The sequence below is a fragment of the Xyrauchen texanus genome, chromosome 27, assembly GCF_025860055.1.
Source record: "Xyrauchen texanus isolate HMW12.3.18 chromosome 27, RBS_HiC_50CHRs, whole genome shotgun sequence".
Classification (NCBI taxonomy): domain Eukaryota; kingdom Metazoa; phylum Chordata; class Actinopteri; order Cypriniformes; family Catostomidae; genus Xyrauchen; species Xyrauchen texanus.
The window spans coordinates 31,287,776-31,304,126 of record NC_068302.1 but is presented as its reverse complement, the minus strand read 5'-3'; the positions used below and the strand labels follow the sequence as shown (position 1 = coordinate 31,304,126).

Sequence of the window (16,351 nt, the reverse complement as noted above, 5' to 3'; positions counted from 1 at the left end):
GCAGTAAGTTTTGATCACGTAAGGGCACATGTGAGTTCCATTTTCCGGGTGTAATTTCCATGGAGGGGCACTACAAGTGAGTTGTTAAGCAAATTGTTTTCAGCTGTACAAGATGAAATACAGAGATGAGAATGCATGTTTTAAAACCTAATCATCAGTGGAGTAAAAACATAATGTTAAGAGGGAAAAAGGCAACCTCCGAATCACACTCGTTACTGATAATGCGAATGCGATTTCTTCCTGGATTCAACCATGGCCGGGTCTAAGGGGTGCTAGGAGGGGCACTCTCCCCCCCACCCATAAAAGTAAAGTTAGTAAAGAGGAAATGCACACCTGCACATCAAAAACACACATATACACACACAGGTGCTAAACGACTCAGCATAAACACTGAATAATGAACGCTCCCCCAACACTGAATAATGAACGCTCCCCCAAGCAGCAGTTGCTAATGTACACTGATTGAGGGAGACTTTGCAGGCATTGGGATTTCTGTTCCTGAAACACTGTCCACAAAGCACCTGCGAGGACACAAATCAATAAAATCTTGTAATCATTAACAACTGGCTCTCATACAAGATTAAGCTTTAAAAAAAGTCACTTGCTTACCTCCAAAATACATTAAGTTAGAGAATTGCACTCATAATCTCCAGATAAATAATAATTATATGAACCAAACAGGTGCTAAATAAATAGATCATCACATCAATGTGTATTACCACATTCGGAAATCAGATCATATCAATGGCACAACGCTCAAATCACTTTTGTGATTAAGATGTATTTGCAGATGGTGGGTTTAAAGAAATAGATCACCTCAAAATAATGAAATGTTGTCATCTTTTTCTCACTTTATTGTTGTTCCAAACCCATATGACTTTCTATCCTCCATGGAATACAAAATGTGCTAGGCAAAATGTTCAGTCTCAGTCAGCATTCACTTTCATTGTATACCAAAAAGCAATGAAAGCAAATGATAACTTAGACTAACATTCAGCCTAACAGCTCCTTTTGGGTTCCAAAATGAAATAAAGTTGAATGGGTTTAGAACAACACGAGGATGAGTAAATGATAACAGAAATTTCTTTTTGGGCAAAATGTCCCTTTAAACTTCATTACGAGATCTTACATTGAGCCATGTTACATATAAGATTACAATTTAAATTGTGTAATTTGTATTTAGTACCCGATTACATTTCAGAAGTAATCTAGCCAGCACTGATTACATCCACATTCTGACAGTAAAAGCTACATGTTTCTAAAATCTATGGTGATAGCGCTTGTAAATAAAGGGGAAAATTACGACACCTTTAATATTACATTTTTATTATCGTTTATATTATTGATGGAGTGCATTCATTGCCAAGGTAACACGATATGAACCTTTTTACCTTGCACCACAAAGGCTAATCAGGAGATCTGTATTCATGTTCATGCATGAACACCCAAGATTCCAGGTAATTTTTCTTACCAAAATGTGAGCAGCAGAGCAAAGGGAAAAGTAAAGTTTGAAAAGGAAATGTGGAAGTCCAATCCTACCCATAATTGGTGAATTCAGGGTCCAGCCTGGCTTTCTCTATGATGGGTGACCTAAAAAAAAAAAAGAGGAAACAATCTAAGATCTACAGTCACCATTATCAGTCAAGAACTTCTCATATGACATGTTAATTAGATAAATCCTTTATCAGTATACAGAGTGTGGATGTGTAAATGTGTTTCAGTCCACAGGTGTTGATGTAAAGGAAAGAGGAGTGGCACTCACTGTTGTGGAGAAGTGGGGCTGATCAGTGACTCTTCAGTCTTGAGTGGATCTCTAAAAGCAGATCACAGCATGTCAACAAAATATTTTATTCTTTGCTGATTCAAAAACACAAACTGTGATAATAATCCTCAAGGTAAACAAATTTGAATACAACAAAAACAAAGCAACAAACAAAAACAATATGTTGAAAACTGCAGATAGTTTTATTTTAATAAAATGTGTATTTGTTATATACAGTTAATAGCATGATGTTTAATTTTACTTCACTGTTATTAAATACGAAATATAGCACAGGCAAAATTAGCCTACCATTGACGTCTATGTACAAAGTTGTTTTGTTTTATGAAACTGATGAAATCGGTGATGATTTGAACTTTTGAAAATTGAATGTTTTCACACCCCACATTTTACAAAGAACATGTAACACATAAATAATGGTGTGGAAGAGGACTATCCTATCTTAAGACTATCATAAATTGTGTAAAACATTAACAGCCATCAATGGGCAGAAGCTGTGACGTCATCGTTTTTAATGGTGAGGTGCAATAAAGTGCAACAGTGCCTGCCAACTTCTTCAGCCACCTGGGTTCTAGAAGTATTTTTCCCATTAATTTTTCCCATAGACTTTTCATAAAATCCTTCATAAAATAGTTGTAGCCATGAACCAAACCAAACAGCTCCAAGGTAAATCACAAAATCATGAACTGTTTTGAGGCAAAAACTATTTGAAAATCTGACAAAAAGACTAATGTACAAGACTGTATTTACCGTCTTTCATGCAGACATGAACTACAATCCCATGAAGCATTGCGAATTATGGCACTGAATAAAAACTATGTGAATATATAAAACTATAGATTTCACATTGTTGATTATAAGTATAGAAACAATATATTTGACATTTATTGTAAAATATTCCGATATGAGGGTGCTAACCATGGAGCTCTAAAATACCAGCGCTAACCACCCTCAAACGGATGTTAAAGCACCCAATTGAATAACATTGGTCGCTCCAAGGCACGTTTCACGGGCTTGGTTGGCCGCAGTTCTCTGATTGGTTAAGCTTTCTCTGCAGGACCATGGGTAATGTTGTTGTTTATCATGAATTCTGCTATCAACATGATTTTTAAACAATAAAGTTGAAATAACGCTGACTGTTGGTCTCAATATAGCATATCCCATCGATGAACAATCTCAGAACACAAGGTAGGTCTTTCTTATAAGGTTTATAAGTTATTGTTTGTAACAGTATAGAGATGAGCAAGGAGGAGGCGGGAACCGGCTGAACGGTCAAATTAATGTTTAATGAAAACTTAAAAAGATTTAAACAAAAACAGACGACAGCTACGTGTGGCTCTCTCTCGAACTGCCGCATCCAGCTTGGCCTTATCCCTTGACCAAAAAAATTAATGGGGATTTTACTTCCAGAACCTGAGTATTGTGCTCTATTATACCAGTAAAGAACAGATTTCATCCAGTCAGCTCCCTCCAGATCTCCTACCCATTATGACATCACCCACTACATTGTTGCTGACATTAGAACTTTTGATTGACTTGGCACTACGTCACTTACCGCATTGTTGTGGTTCACTAATATTAATACTTTATAGATCAATGAGAAACATATGGGTGTAAAGTATTATACTTAAGTATTATTTTTTGGGATTTGTACATAACTCGAGTGTAATTTAAATGGAATGCCTGTACTTTTACTTATATACATTTAAAAAAATAAAAATAAATAAAAAACTGTATTTTTACTCCTCACAATTTTATTTAAACTTGAAAAGTACTCACTACATTTTTGCAGATAATTTTCTTTCATCTTACTGGACTGAAGGCACCTTTTCACTGCATCTGACAAATGTCAGATGTCAGACCAGAGTTCAGTCATTTTAAATGGAGTGTTGCACGGCAGCTGTGTGGAGTTCCAAACATCTGCAGAGGTGGAATTTCGTATCTGATTTGAGCTTTGGACACATTTAAATATTTGTGCAACTAGACCGCATGTGACTGCCTGACTGAATGTTATGTATTCATTCAAATCTATGAGCAGGAATTGAGAAACACTGATGGTTTTTGTCCAAAAGTTTATTCTAAATGCTTGCTAACTACAGATTGGACAGTTATGAAGTCAAAAATGATCATTCACATGCAAATATAAATATAAAAGCAAAAGGCTTTTGTAATTAAATGTGTACATGTAATTTATTTCTAAACTTGCCAAACAATTTACAAAACCAACAACATTACTTAACATTAATTTAATCTTTCTCTATGTCTCAAGGGACTGGGTGTTCTGACATGTTCTACGCCTTCTCCCATACAACGAATATTGCATGACTGTGGCAACGTATTCGCAAATTAAAACTATGTGGTTTATCTCAGAGCAGTTCCAAAGTGAAATGTTCACTGTGTGGCGCTACAAGCGAGTGAAATGTTCTCCCGAACAGATAAGGTTTTTAGGGTTAATGTCCTATTTAGATTTAAATCAACTAAACCGACCTCTCTACCCTAAACCTAAATGTAACCGATAGTGTCAGAAAAAGCAAATGTGACAAGAAAAACACAATTTCTACTAACGTGTCGACTTGTGTGCTCTTCAGGTCCTTTGTATCGCATATGCAACACTATCAGTTAAGCTACCGCACAATTTGATCATGCTTAAACAAGCTTGTAAATTCAGTTGGTTATATAATGCAAACGTTAAAATGCGTCATACGCTATAGTAAAAGTGTTTATATGTCATTAGATAGCAATGTGTGAGGAACAGAGCGAAAAGTGTTTATGAATTTATAATCTGCATTTTTACTTGTGAATTGAGTGAAACAGGATAAAAGTCGTTGTTGTTTTAGCGCCTCTAGAGTTCCTTTCATCAAGAAACGTACAACAGACAACATAAAAATAATTTTGCAAAAATGTGACCAGGTTGCGAATACCACTGGGGGAAGAACAAACCAGTCAGACTTAACAAACCGGCCGAAACAAAATCCTCTCTCACACAATCTCCTCTTTTGATTTAATCAAAATGTTCTTTTTTAATACTTAAATACAATTTAATGTGAATACTTTTCACTTTCACTCAAGTATGTTTTTGAATGGACTTTTAATTGAGTAAAATTTTAACTCAGTATCCATACTTTCACTTAAGTATAAATTCTGAGTATTTTTTACACTCCTAGAGAAATGTCATTCTATTTGGCCTCTAATCACAGTGTTTCATGATGTCAGTAAGTTTTTTAATGAAATTTCAAATATAATTAAATTGTACCTAATTCTCAGAGTTCATAATGCCATTTTCTAATATATACTATACAACTACAATGGAATATGTTCTCTGTGACACAGAAGAATCTGCCTATATCAGAAGAATGCATTTCCCCTGTCGTCTTTAGAGGGCTGGCATTGGATAAAACAACATTATTTGAACTATAATGAGATTTTCACAAAAACAATGTGACAGGTAAACACTATACTTTCATTAATAACATATACTACATCATTACTTAATGTAGATTCACATTTTAGATTATGTCATGAGACATCGATGCCTATAATTCCTTCATATCATACATTACATAATGTTTACGTATAACTTTAATGCTATCATTAAATTAAATATTACATTTGAAGTTAATATAAAATGTTACCAAATCCTCCGTGACATATATATATATATATATATATATATATATATATATATATATATATATATATATATATATATTTTTTTTTTTTTTTAAGTCAGTGCCATATATATATATATTAAAGGCAGTGCATGAATTGTAATACATGGTCAAATCGTCAGCTCTATTTGACAGACTTTTCTTACGCAAGTACAGGTTTTTTTTTTTAAGACTCGATAACAATTAAATGCAGATTATCACCAGACTAAGAGAGCATATATCCAACACATGATAATACAGATTAAGACCATATTGATGACCACCTGACAAACGATATCTGATAACAAATCCCGACAGTCAACTTACTTTTTGTTGTCATTCTTCTTGTTGCGTCTCCAAAAACTCATTCCAAAGAGGAAGAGAAGACAGTAATCCAATAAGACACTGAAGAGTATGGTGGTCACCTAGGCATTCGTTACCTTAGCCTACCTATTACAGGTGATCACTAAACTTCTGTTTGAGAAGTAATACTGGACGTGAGTTTCTCCACTTGGGGTTTCCTACATGTGATTGTGAGATAGGGAGGTGTGGAAAAACCCATTGCTACAATAAAAGAGATTCTTTACGAAAACTGGAATGTGGCGCTGCAACTGGTCTTAAAGTCCTCCATTTTAACCATTCAGAATGAGATACTATGGTTAAGTTGAAGTCATTGTTATAACAAAGTTTACATAATAATATAAGATTCAGCCATTCAAAAACAAAAATAAAATTATTGGTCGACTACAAATATAAATACTGTGTGGACAAATCCCTCTCAAAATCTATGGTGGTGATGGCCCTGATTGTAGTTGGCAAAATATCCAATAATCTTCGGGGGTTTCTTGAATAATCTGTTGAGGTTTGTTTTGCGCTACTAAAACTAGCACCCCTTACACAGTTTAACATCAACTATTTTCAAGATTCTTCTAAACCAAATACCACTTTTTGTTAGGCCGATGTAATTATGCTATGTAAATATATAATAATGTTAAAATGATCATACATTTAGTAAATAAGTAGGGTAAATATTTTGTTCCAGGTAATTTAAAGGTGCTGTTAGCTATTTCAGCCATTCTGGAATTTCCACACATTGAGCCTTGGATTAGCCACAGCCCTTCTTTCCAAAAACCTAGCACTCCAATGATACCAAATGAGCTTTATTGAGACCAACAATGAGCAGACGCGGTTGTCAAAAACAGCAGCAGCAAACAGTGCCCTCAACTGACTACTGTTATGAACAACATGACATAAAAATGGTCTTAAGTCTCAATAAATCGCTGCAACTACAATACTCTGGGAACCCACAAAATTATTGACAGACAAAGAATGAGACCACGGCCAAAGTCTCTCTAGCAGGTAAGTCCACTGGCAGCCATCTTTGAAACGCTCCTGGGATGGTATGTCCAGTCATGAAAATACAGCTCCTATCTACTTGAATGGGGAACGACTGAAATCTCCAAAACGGTTGGTCAAGATTTCGGTCAAAGAACATATTTTAAATACCCCAGATTATGCTAAATAGTAATAATAATATTTTCCAGGCTTGTATAGCATGCACGTGGGTGTTCTCGAGTTTATTGACAGGTGATGTCTATTTCTAAAAGGTGATTGGTTCTTTTACCTGTAAGGAGGGACTTCCTTTCTACATGCGTTGACCGATTTCTCCCATTCATATTAATAAAAGTGGCCCGTCTCTGCTAAGTAGCCTCTCTACCGCGGCCTGCGGACACATTTTGTTTGCTGTTTACAGTCTAGTGCTGTCAAAGTTACGACGGTGTAAAATCTATTTACTTTTCTCTTTACATCATTATAACTCCCAAAATGTACCTAATACATTCCCCTTCTAAAGGGACTTTAATCGCTTCTCACTCAAAGCGCTCGTGCTTGTTAAAGAGAGGAGTAACTCTCATTGCAACCAATGTTACGTTTATCCTACGAAGGCCATCTTGTTTAAACGGGGCTTGATTATAGGAGGGTGCTCAGTATACTGCAGCCTTCAAAGGACGCGTCCTACCTAGCACTAAGCCTTCGAAACGAGAAACAGCTAAAGACATACGTTTCTGAGTGCACATTTCACATACTGATTGCAATTGAAAGAGCCAAGAGTTGTTGCTATGGTAACGGTTACCTCCGCAGACAAATCAATGTCACTTACAAGGCAAGTCAGTCTACTCGGCGGCCATCTTTTGAACACTCCTGTGCTGAGCAGCAAGCGTACAAAAGTACAGCTCCTATCTACTTGAATAGGGAAATATCAAAATCTCCAAAACTGTTGGTCAAAAATACTATTAAATTAAATATTTAAAATCATCATTAAAATATGTCAACAACAGTATAAAAAATTGTGCTTATTTAGCACAAATCACTCTAAACGACGCTATTAAACAGAATGGTTCAGTTAATGCGCATGCGCAGTCTAGAGGTGATTGGCAAGCTATGTCTGTATCTAAAAGGCCGTTGGCTCTTTTACCTGTAAGGCGGTACTTCCTTTTCTACATCTCTTGACTGTTCCGCCCATTCATTTCAACACCAGTGGGCGGTCTCTACCAATCTGTCTCTGGACAAATGCGACTTCTGATCAGGAGTGTTCGTCTCCAAATATAGTTACACACACACAATCTTGTATTTATAATTTTTTTGGTTGCTGAAACGTTCCTTTCGTAATATGTATAATTAAAACTGTTCAGTAGATGTACTTTAAAAGAGCCATCAACCGTGATATGTTGGCTGAATAGTGCCCATTATAAACTACACAATAAGCCTAAACATATATGCATATATATATATATATATATATATAATTATCAACATAAACATTTCTAGAGCCAGAATATAAATAAAACAACCATATAAAAACAACCAGACTATACATTTTTAATAGTTTAATATTTTGTTCATTTTAATTACATGTTACTTAACATATTTAAACAATTGCCTCCATTTAAGTGAAGTTAAAAAATAAAATGTGCCTGTTCTTAAAAGGCAGTCAGTGGCCAACATATATAAGTGGTTTTCTTTTAGAGGCACACAAAGCATATACATTAATACATATGAGATCAACAATAGACAGAGCATAAGAGAACACTTTAACAATAAGCAAGTCAAATAACAGGGAAGCAGCAGCCATAAACAAAATATCGAGCCTTGAGTTTGAAATGGGGAGTGTGCGAATAGGTTTGTCTGTCTACATTGACAATAACAATCCAAATCGCTATAATTCTCATGTAAATGTTGCATTGGGCAGACATAAGTCATATTAGACCCTGGAGATGTTGGCTATTCCCTTCTATGTTTAGTGCTTTATTTCCACGTCTACCCACATATTTATGTGCCCAATGCCAAGCTAGTGTCCTGAACCAAAAAGCAAATATTAATGTCAAAAGGTCAATCCTGAAAATTTATCAAAGCATTTAAAAATAGCACATTCTGTCTTGTCCCTTTCTACCATCTTGCAGGCAAATTCTTCATAAATAAAGTCTGCCTGAAAGAACACTTTCACAAAGCAAATCTATTGTCAAACAGTGAACAGACATCACCCTTTAAGTTACTGAAGACTTCAGAGTGAAGACACTGCATACGAGACCGAATGTAGAAAGCAGGTTCTTGTCTATTAGGCTTAATGCATATACTGTCTCGGTGGATCCATCTACTGGTGAAACTACATACAGAACACAACTGAAATGGTTAAGACATGTTGCAAATTCACTGCTAATTAAATAGATCAGTAATTCAAATTTGAAAGTCAGTGTCCGCAAAGCTTAAACCAATTTGTGTACATATGAAAATGTGACACGCTCGCATTATTGATCCCCAGGACATTATTTTAAAATGTCTTTTGAAATGTGGCTCGTAAGAAATAACGGAAGAATAAAAAAGGCAAGCAGCACAAGCTAGTGGTTTTTGTTTTCTAATTGACAAAACATCTAGCAAAGTGAGCATGCAAGGTGCTGCTGTCAAGTGTAATGTTATGAAACTATAAGCAACATCAGGTTGATTGATAATCTTGGACTCACTGTAAGCTGATTTAGTTACTCTTTGCAATATCCAAGGCAAGATAGAACTAGTAGGCACTATAAAAGACATTAAAACCCAATTACACATGGCTCAATGTTATATACTCAAATTTACTCATAATGCTTTCTGTAATCAGATACAAGGTCTGCTCCATTTTTGTTCCAGGATTTTAAATCATCTCTCATCCTATTGCTTGGGCACTTGACAACTGGAGAAGGATAAAGGGAGTATTTTGTTTTTCTGTTACAAATATAAAGCAAACTGCTACTATTCTGTATTTTACTATGACATTTTTGTTTTTATAAAATAGAATATGATTTAGTATATGAATACACTGTAGCACAAGGTTACTGGCAAACAATTCACAAATATGTACATTTGTATTATTTATAACAGCTCTTCATACATTTTTAATGCTCTTTTAGTACTTTGTCAAGATGTTTGGCATTCTTGAAAAGGTCTAAATAAAGTATAAATGCTGCACTGTAAGATTATAAAGATTACACATGAAGTTAAATGAGGGTTGTGTTGTTCTGAACTTTTTTGTAGGGTCAAAATTTCATTCCAGTATCTGCTTCAATGGAATTAAGAAGCAAGCACCTCCACTGAACAGGTTGCAGGTTATAAGGCTTGTGAGATATGTTCCTGAGACTGAACTGACATGCCCACAATAAACCTCTGGTGTCAAAGGATCAATCTGTGAAACTTTGAAAAGTGGATGAAGCTGCCCAGATTGGTTGCTTGTAAACTTTGCCCAAATGTGTTATTATTACCCAAAAAGAAAATGATACTGAACCTAAGGCTTGTTATGGATTTCTTCAACCCCAACTCCACTTCACAGATTTACATTCATTGCATTGGTAACCTTACAATAGTATTAAAATGGGGGAGTGTGGGGTAGATTTGTTCAAGTAGTTTTTTCTTTTCATGCGCTATTAATGGGTCACAGTCGAATGGATTTTGAGCTGTCCAAATTGCAAGCGGGAGATTACTGGAAGTCTCTCGATTTGAGGTTTCAAGCCAACAAGGCTGCAATTAGTCTGTTACCTTTTCCTCCATCCTCACTTGGCCTTCATACATTTTCCAGCTGGTTCCAGGAGAACTCCGTGGAGAAACAGAGAGAGCTGGAGTCCTAGAAGATTATTAAGTGGCTGGAGATGGAGGTGGTACCAAGAATTCTGCTGATAAAGGTGGTTACAGCTCTTCCTCGTTTCCTCCCCCTTCCTGTTAGTGTGACTTGAGTGGTGGTGCTGGTGCTGTGTCCAGTGTGGGTCAGGACAGCTCAGACTTGCTGAGGGCAATCGCCAGCTCCAGATCCTCCTGCTCTTGCTGGGTCAGACGAGCCATGCGCTCCCTCTCCTCTCTCTCACTCTCCCGCTTCGCCCATTCTATCATGTCCTCCTCTGTGGGGTACTGCTCCACACACACACATACACACCATAACCCCATCAGAAACCTCTCCGATTTGCATCTACATTAAGTATTATTTTCACATTTTTGAGCCATCAACCCAGTCAAACAATTTAAGAGATGGGGAGACAAGCAATAAAGTAAATAATGTTTCTAATGTGCCAACATTACATTTGGGGAAACAAAAAGACACAAATATTCTTGCATAGTAAGATTGAGTTAAAGGGATAGTTCACCCAAAAATAAATACTCTCATTTACTCACCCTCATACCATATTATATTTTGGTCTATTCTCACTTAAAACCAACTGGATTACTTAAGAATTATTAAACCACTGGAGTCATATGGATTCCTTTTATGCTGACTTTATCTGCTTTTTGGAGCTTCACTTGCATTGTATGGACCTACAGAGCTGAGATATTCTTCTAAAAATCTTTGTGTTCTGCATAAGATAAAAAGTCACACATCTTCGATGTCATAAGGGTGAGTAAATGAGAGAATTTACATTTTTGGGTGAACTGTCCCTTAAATGCTAAAATACACATAACAGTCTATTAAAGATGGTTTCAAAAACACTTAAGACAACTTAACATCACTATACAGATGTGACAGAAAAGGTGAAGTGTGTAATTTCTCCGTCACTAGCATCTCCAAACGAAATTGTAAAAATAATGATCGTTTTCCAAACAATTCCACATCTAGTAGTCCCACCTCAAACTCACGCCATTTGTTGATTCTATGTTCAGCTGGTTGAACTACTCAAACAGTTATTTCAGGGGAATAACCAACAAATGGTTTATGGTTGTCTCTGTATATTAAACTGGGATAGGAGTACGGTTGAGTATTTTAATATAGAGAAAATTACACACTTCCCCCTTTGACTTCAATCAAGTGCCGTTTGATCAATGTCAACATCAACCAAAGCGGTTCTCCATTATCAAATCAGTACAAGCATCTAGAACAGCAGGTTTTAGCCTCACTAATAGTTGACTTCCATCATATCACAAGGGTTATTATGTGGAAACATTCATAGAGTAAACAGTGGTGCTTTGGTACAGCTTTTGACATGGGAGAGGAATTATCAAAACATGGGAGATGTGTGCGATGATGCAATCCATAATATAGCTTCTCAGCAGACACACGATTCTTCAAATGAATTAAATCTGTTACCGAAGGACTCATGTTAATAACGGCTGCCACTGATGATTAAAAACAATTATTAAAGTTGAACAATTATGCTTTTTGTTCTATACATACACTAAACTTAAGACTGGTAGTTTACTTTTCTTTTTAAAAAGAGATAGTTCACCCAAAAATGAAAATTATCTAATTTCTTTACTCACTTTCATGCAATCCTAGATGTGTATGACTTTCTTCTGCAGAACAAACAAAGATTTTTTTCTTTGTAGGTCCACACAATGCAAGTGAATGGTCTCCAGAACTTTGAAGGTCTAAAAAACATATAAAGGCAGCATAAAATAAATCCACACATATCCAGTGGTTTAATCCATGTCTTCTGAAGCAATATGATAGGTATGGGTGAGAAGAAGCTCAATATTGAAGACTTTTTACTATAAATCTCCACTTTCACTTCTGCATTCTTGTTTCGTTTTTTCACATTATTTGTGCATATAGTCACCTACTGGGCAGAGAGAAGAATTTATAGTAAAAAAGGACTTTAATATTGATCTTCTCACCCATACCTATCATATTTCTTCAGAAGACATGGATTAAACCATTGGAGTCGTATGGACTAATTTTATGATGCATTTATTTGCTTTTTGGACCTTCAAAGTTCTGGTAACATTTACTTACACTGTATTGACCTGCAGAGCAGAGATATTCTTATAAAAAATCTTTGTTCATGTTCAGAAGAAAGAAAGCCATACACATCCGGGATGGCAGAGGGTGAGTAAATGATGAGAGAATTCAAAAATTGGGGTAAACTATCCCTTTAAGGGAGTTCTTTAATATAATCATGTGTCAAGGATTGGATTGCTCATACAGCACACCATGCTGTACATGCAGGCATTTCACACAGATGTTTAAGGTGTGGACAACCATGATAGAAGGGATGTAGTCACAACGGACAACACAAAAAACTGAAAACTAATTTTGAAGACATTGGGGTTTCTTAATTTGCAAATACTTGATCTAAAATATAAATGTGGTACATTGCCAAATAAAGCAAAAAAACAGTCAGATGGGGATTATAAAACAGTCTCACTCTGTTTTCTCTGAATCTGAGATTGAGGGAAACCTGTGCGTACCAGGACAGACTATGGTATGAGATACCTGATAAGGCCACAACTCAATTTTGACAAAATGTGTAATTATTGCATTTCGCTTTTGGCAGTATATTTAATCAAAACCAATCTTAATTCCCTTGATGTATCATCAGACAAAAAAATGTCACAGCGGGAAAATCTGAGAAGACAAGCTCTTTAATTAAAATGTAAAAAATAATACAAAAAAACAGCCAACAAAGAATGCTGGCACCTTAGCTTATTAATTTAAATGAGTAAATATATGTAAAAAAACAGAACAGATGGTATCTTATCTAGAAAACGAGATGGTGTAGAACCAATGAAAAAGGGTCAAACGTGAAAGAGCAGCCCAGTGAGACAGGTGGACACAGTGATTAGTTTGTGCAGTGCAAGGCAAATCAGAACTAAGGTATGGAGAGGAAATGAACGTGCAAGATGGAATTAAGCCTCAACCAATGGTTAGGAACATACACTAAGGGGTAAATTGAGAACAGCCAATTGCAAGCAGCCCCGCCTCTCCTTCCACAGCCAGTAAAAGAACATACAAGTGATGTTAGGAGCATTGCCATGTCATGAATATATGATTTTTTTCTTGAACTAAACATTTATATACATTAATTTTGTAAATTTGTTTTATTAACAGGATTTAAAGAGATAGTTAACCTTCATACAAGTTTGGAACAACATGAGGCCGAGTAACTGATGACAGAATTAATTTTTGGGTGAACTATCCCTTCAACTTCTTAACACTGAGCTTTCTTAGTAGAAACATATGTCTGGATCCAGTTTAACATCAAAAGACCATTAGAGTAGTTAAATAATTTAATTAAAAACTTTGCTATATTTACAATAAAAAAAAAACAACATGAACAATGACAGTTATATAACTAAGTTTTGTGGCTAAGCTCGTCAAAAACACAGATAAAGCAGAGGATGCGGAATACTGGTTGAGGAACATTTCTTTCCAGGAAAACAAAAAGAAAAGGAAGATTTGGCTGTGAGGGGTTGAGAGGTCAAGGCTGCTGCTTGGCAGAGGTGAAATGTCAGGGTTCACACTACTGGGGTTCAGGAGGGGGAGAGGAGGAGGAGCTCACTTTGTCAAAGCTGGCGAATCGGGTGGGGTCACGCGGGGCTTGGTGGGGTGAGGAAGGGGCGAAGGGGTCTGGCACAGAGTCTTTAGCGGGGAGGGAAGAGAACTCTCCAGAACCCGGGGCCTTGAAAAGACCACACCTCTGAAATGACTCTGACGACTCCGATCTATGGATGTTGGACCGCTTACCTTAAAAGGACACACACACACACACACACACACACACACACACACACACACACACACACACACACACACACACACACACAAGACATCATGCTACTCAGATGTGGACTGCAGAGATCAGCAGTAAACAAGCCAGGTGATTCATTTAGTTCCATGTAAAAAAAAATAAAAATTTGCAAAACATCAAATTGTCTTTGGTCTTGTCTACACCTGGTATTAAGATCCATTTCTTGTGATTCGCTCACAAGTGGTCAGGTGAGAAACATTAGTTTACATTTGGCAGTAACATGCATTTCAAATGAACTTCCTGATACCACTTCTGTTTGGACTTTGAGTTTCAATACATTTTAAAACTCTTGTTTTAGCGGTTGATAGACAGGTGAGTAGGTGGATTAGCATTTACACTACAAATGCGATGTGGTCACATGTGTTTTCGACTACCTCCTTATGTAGTTTGAGTGGTCAGCTCACAAAATGTACTGGACTTCATTTTCACCAGTATTTTTTTTGCCCTGTCCACTTGGATCATCTGAAATGGATCCTAACACTAGGAATAAACGGGACCACAAAGCTCACCTGGAGGTGGAGGGGGAGGTCTGGTGGGTGTTCCGGTTTTGGGCGGTAAAGCTGGGGGCACATCTGACTGAGTGTCCTCATTAAATAAATTCTTGTTTGTACTCGAGTCGAATGGATCAGCACCATTAGACTAAAAAGGCAAAAGAAAAGTTGAACAGCTGCAAACCATTTTCAACTTGCATCATCTCATTTAAATCATGTAGGTGAATTGATTGTTAACAGACCTGAAATTCTGTGATTTATTTTTTGGTAGTAAAGGGATATAAATTCTGACATCCTTTACTCACCCACATGTTGTTCCAAACCAGTATGACTTTCCTTTATGGCAAAGTCTGTCACCAATTAGGGATGCACTGATGTATCTATCGGCTGCCGATATTTATCGGATAATTATTGACCAAATTTAAACCGGTTATAAACATGAAATTGGCAACTGTTTATTTATAATTAATTAGTAACACAGTTTGTAAAAATGCTTGAAACCAGCAGACTTTGATTTCTGAGATATTGGTATGATATCCATTAACCCTGCACAATTGATTGAATTAAGATTAAAATCCCAATATGGCCTTGCGCAATTACTAAACCTTTAAAGGCTGTGATTGAAAATATAGTCTACATTCAGCACTCCAGTCAGCACTGTGTGAGCCAGCGGCACCCTCTAGTGGTCTGGATGGCATAATCCATTATACTACTACAATACAGAACTTAAAAGGGGGTTTGTTCCTTTGGTTAAAATGTTTTATTTTTCCATGATGTGGTTGACATTTCCATGGAATTGCCCAACATATGCATAATATTAATTTGTAATGTTCTATTACATTTAATACATACATGTAAAATGTGCGTTCTGTTGTTTTAAACTACAAAAACAGAGGTGCAAAAATGTTTTAGAAATACAAAATGACCTTTTTTTATCTAAATCATCACATTAAAAATTTTTGCATCTCTTAATCTTCTAATTATCTTTTATTGTGGCTCTTTTTAAAACTTTGGCCTCTCATGTGTTCAACAGAACCAATCCATGTTCAATTAAAATTATTTATTGTTAGAACAGTACAAAAAGCTTTTGAAAATATGCTTTAAATATGTACAAAGAGGTACAAAGTTAAACAGTGATCTGATGACAAAATAATGTTAGTTGCAAAATATTTACATTTACATTTATTCATTTGGCAGATGCTTTTATCCAAAGCGACTTACAAAAGAGGAAAACATAAGCGAATCATCTTAAGGAGACAGTGGTACGAAAAGTGCCATACTACAAAGTTTCACTATCATCAGAATAGTATACAAAAGAGATTTAAGTGCAAGAATTGTAAATATATTTTTATTTTTTTAGTGACTGGTTAAGTGCTTTTGGAAAAGATGTGTTTT

At 36.0% G+C, this 16,351-nt stretch overlaps 2 protein-coding genes across 3 annotated transcripts in view; both read right to left on the bottom strand.

Moving 5' to 3' along the window:
• The window catches only part of LOC127620958 (tetratricopeptide repeat protein 39A-like), a 53,364-nt gene extending 47,423 nt beyond the window's left edge, over window positions 1–5,941 (bottom strand). Inside the window, exons 1-3 of the mRNA XM_052094337.1 lie at window positions 5,755–5,941; window positions 1,763–1,813; window positions 1,540–1,590 (exon numbers count right to left, since the gene is read on the bottom strand). Coding sequence (XP_051950297.1) covers window positions 1,540–1,590; window positions 1,763–1,813; window positions 5,755–5,795 — 143 coding nt within the window. The 5' untranslated portion in view covers window positions 5,796–5,941. The remainder of the gene's footprint in view (window positions 1–1,539; window positions 1,591–1,762; window positions 1,814–5,754) is intronic.
• A 2,352-nt stretch (window positions 5,942–8,293) lies between these two features.
• eps15 (epidermal growth factor receptor pathway substrate 15) overlaps window positions 8,294–16,351 on the bottom strand; it is a 33,120-nt gene continuing 25,062 nt past the window's right edge. The window contains exons 23-25 of one of the 2 annotated variants that reach the window (XM_052094325.1): window positions 14,975–15,104; window positions 14,217–14,401; window positions 8,294–10,857 (exon numbers count right to left, since the gene is read on the bottom strand). In XM_052094325.1, coding sequence (XP_051950285.1) covers window positions 10,717–10,857; window positions 14,217–14,401; window positions 14,975–15,104 — 456 coding nt within the window. In that variant the 3' untranslated portion in view covers window positions 8,294–10,716. Of the gene's footprint in view, window positions 10,858–13,281; window positions 14,402–14,974; window positions 15,105–16,351 lie in introns of those variants that run through there. The other variant, XM_052094327.1, reaches the window with a different exon arrangement.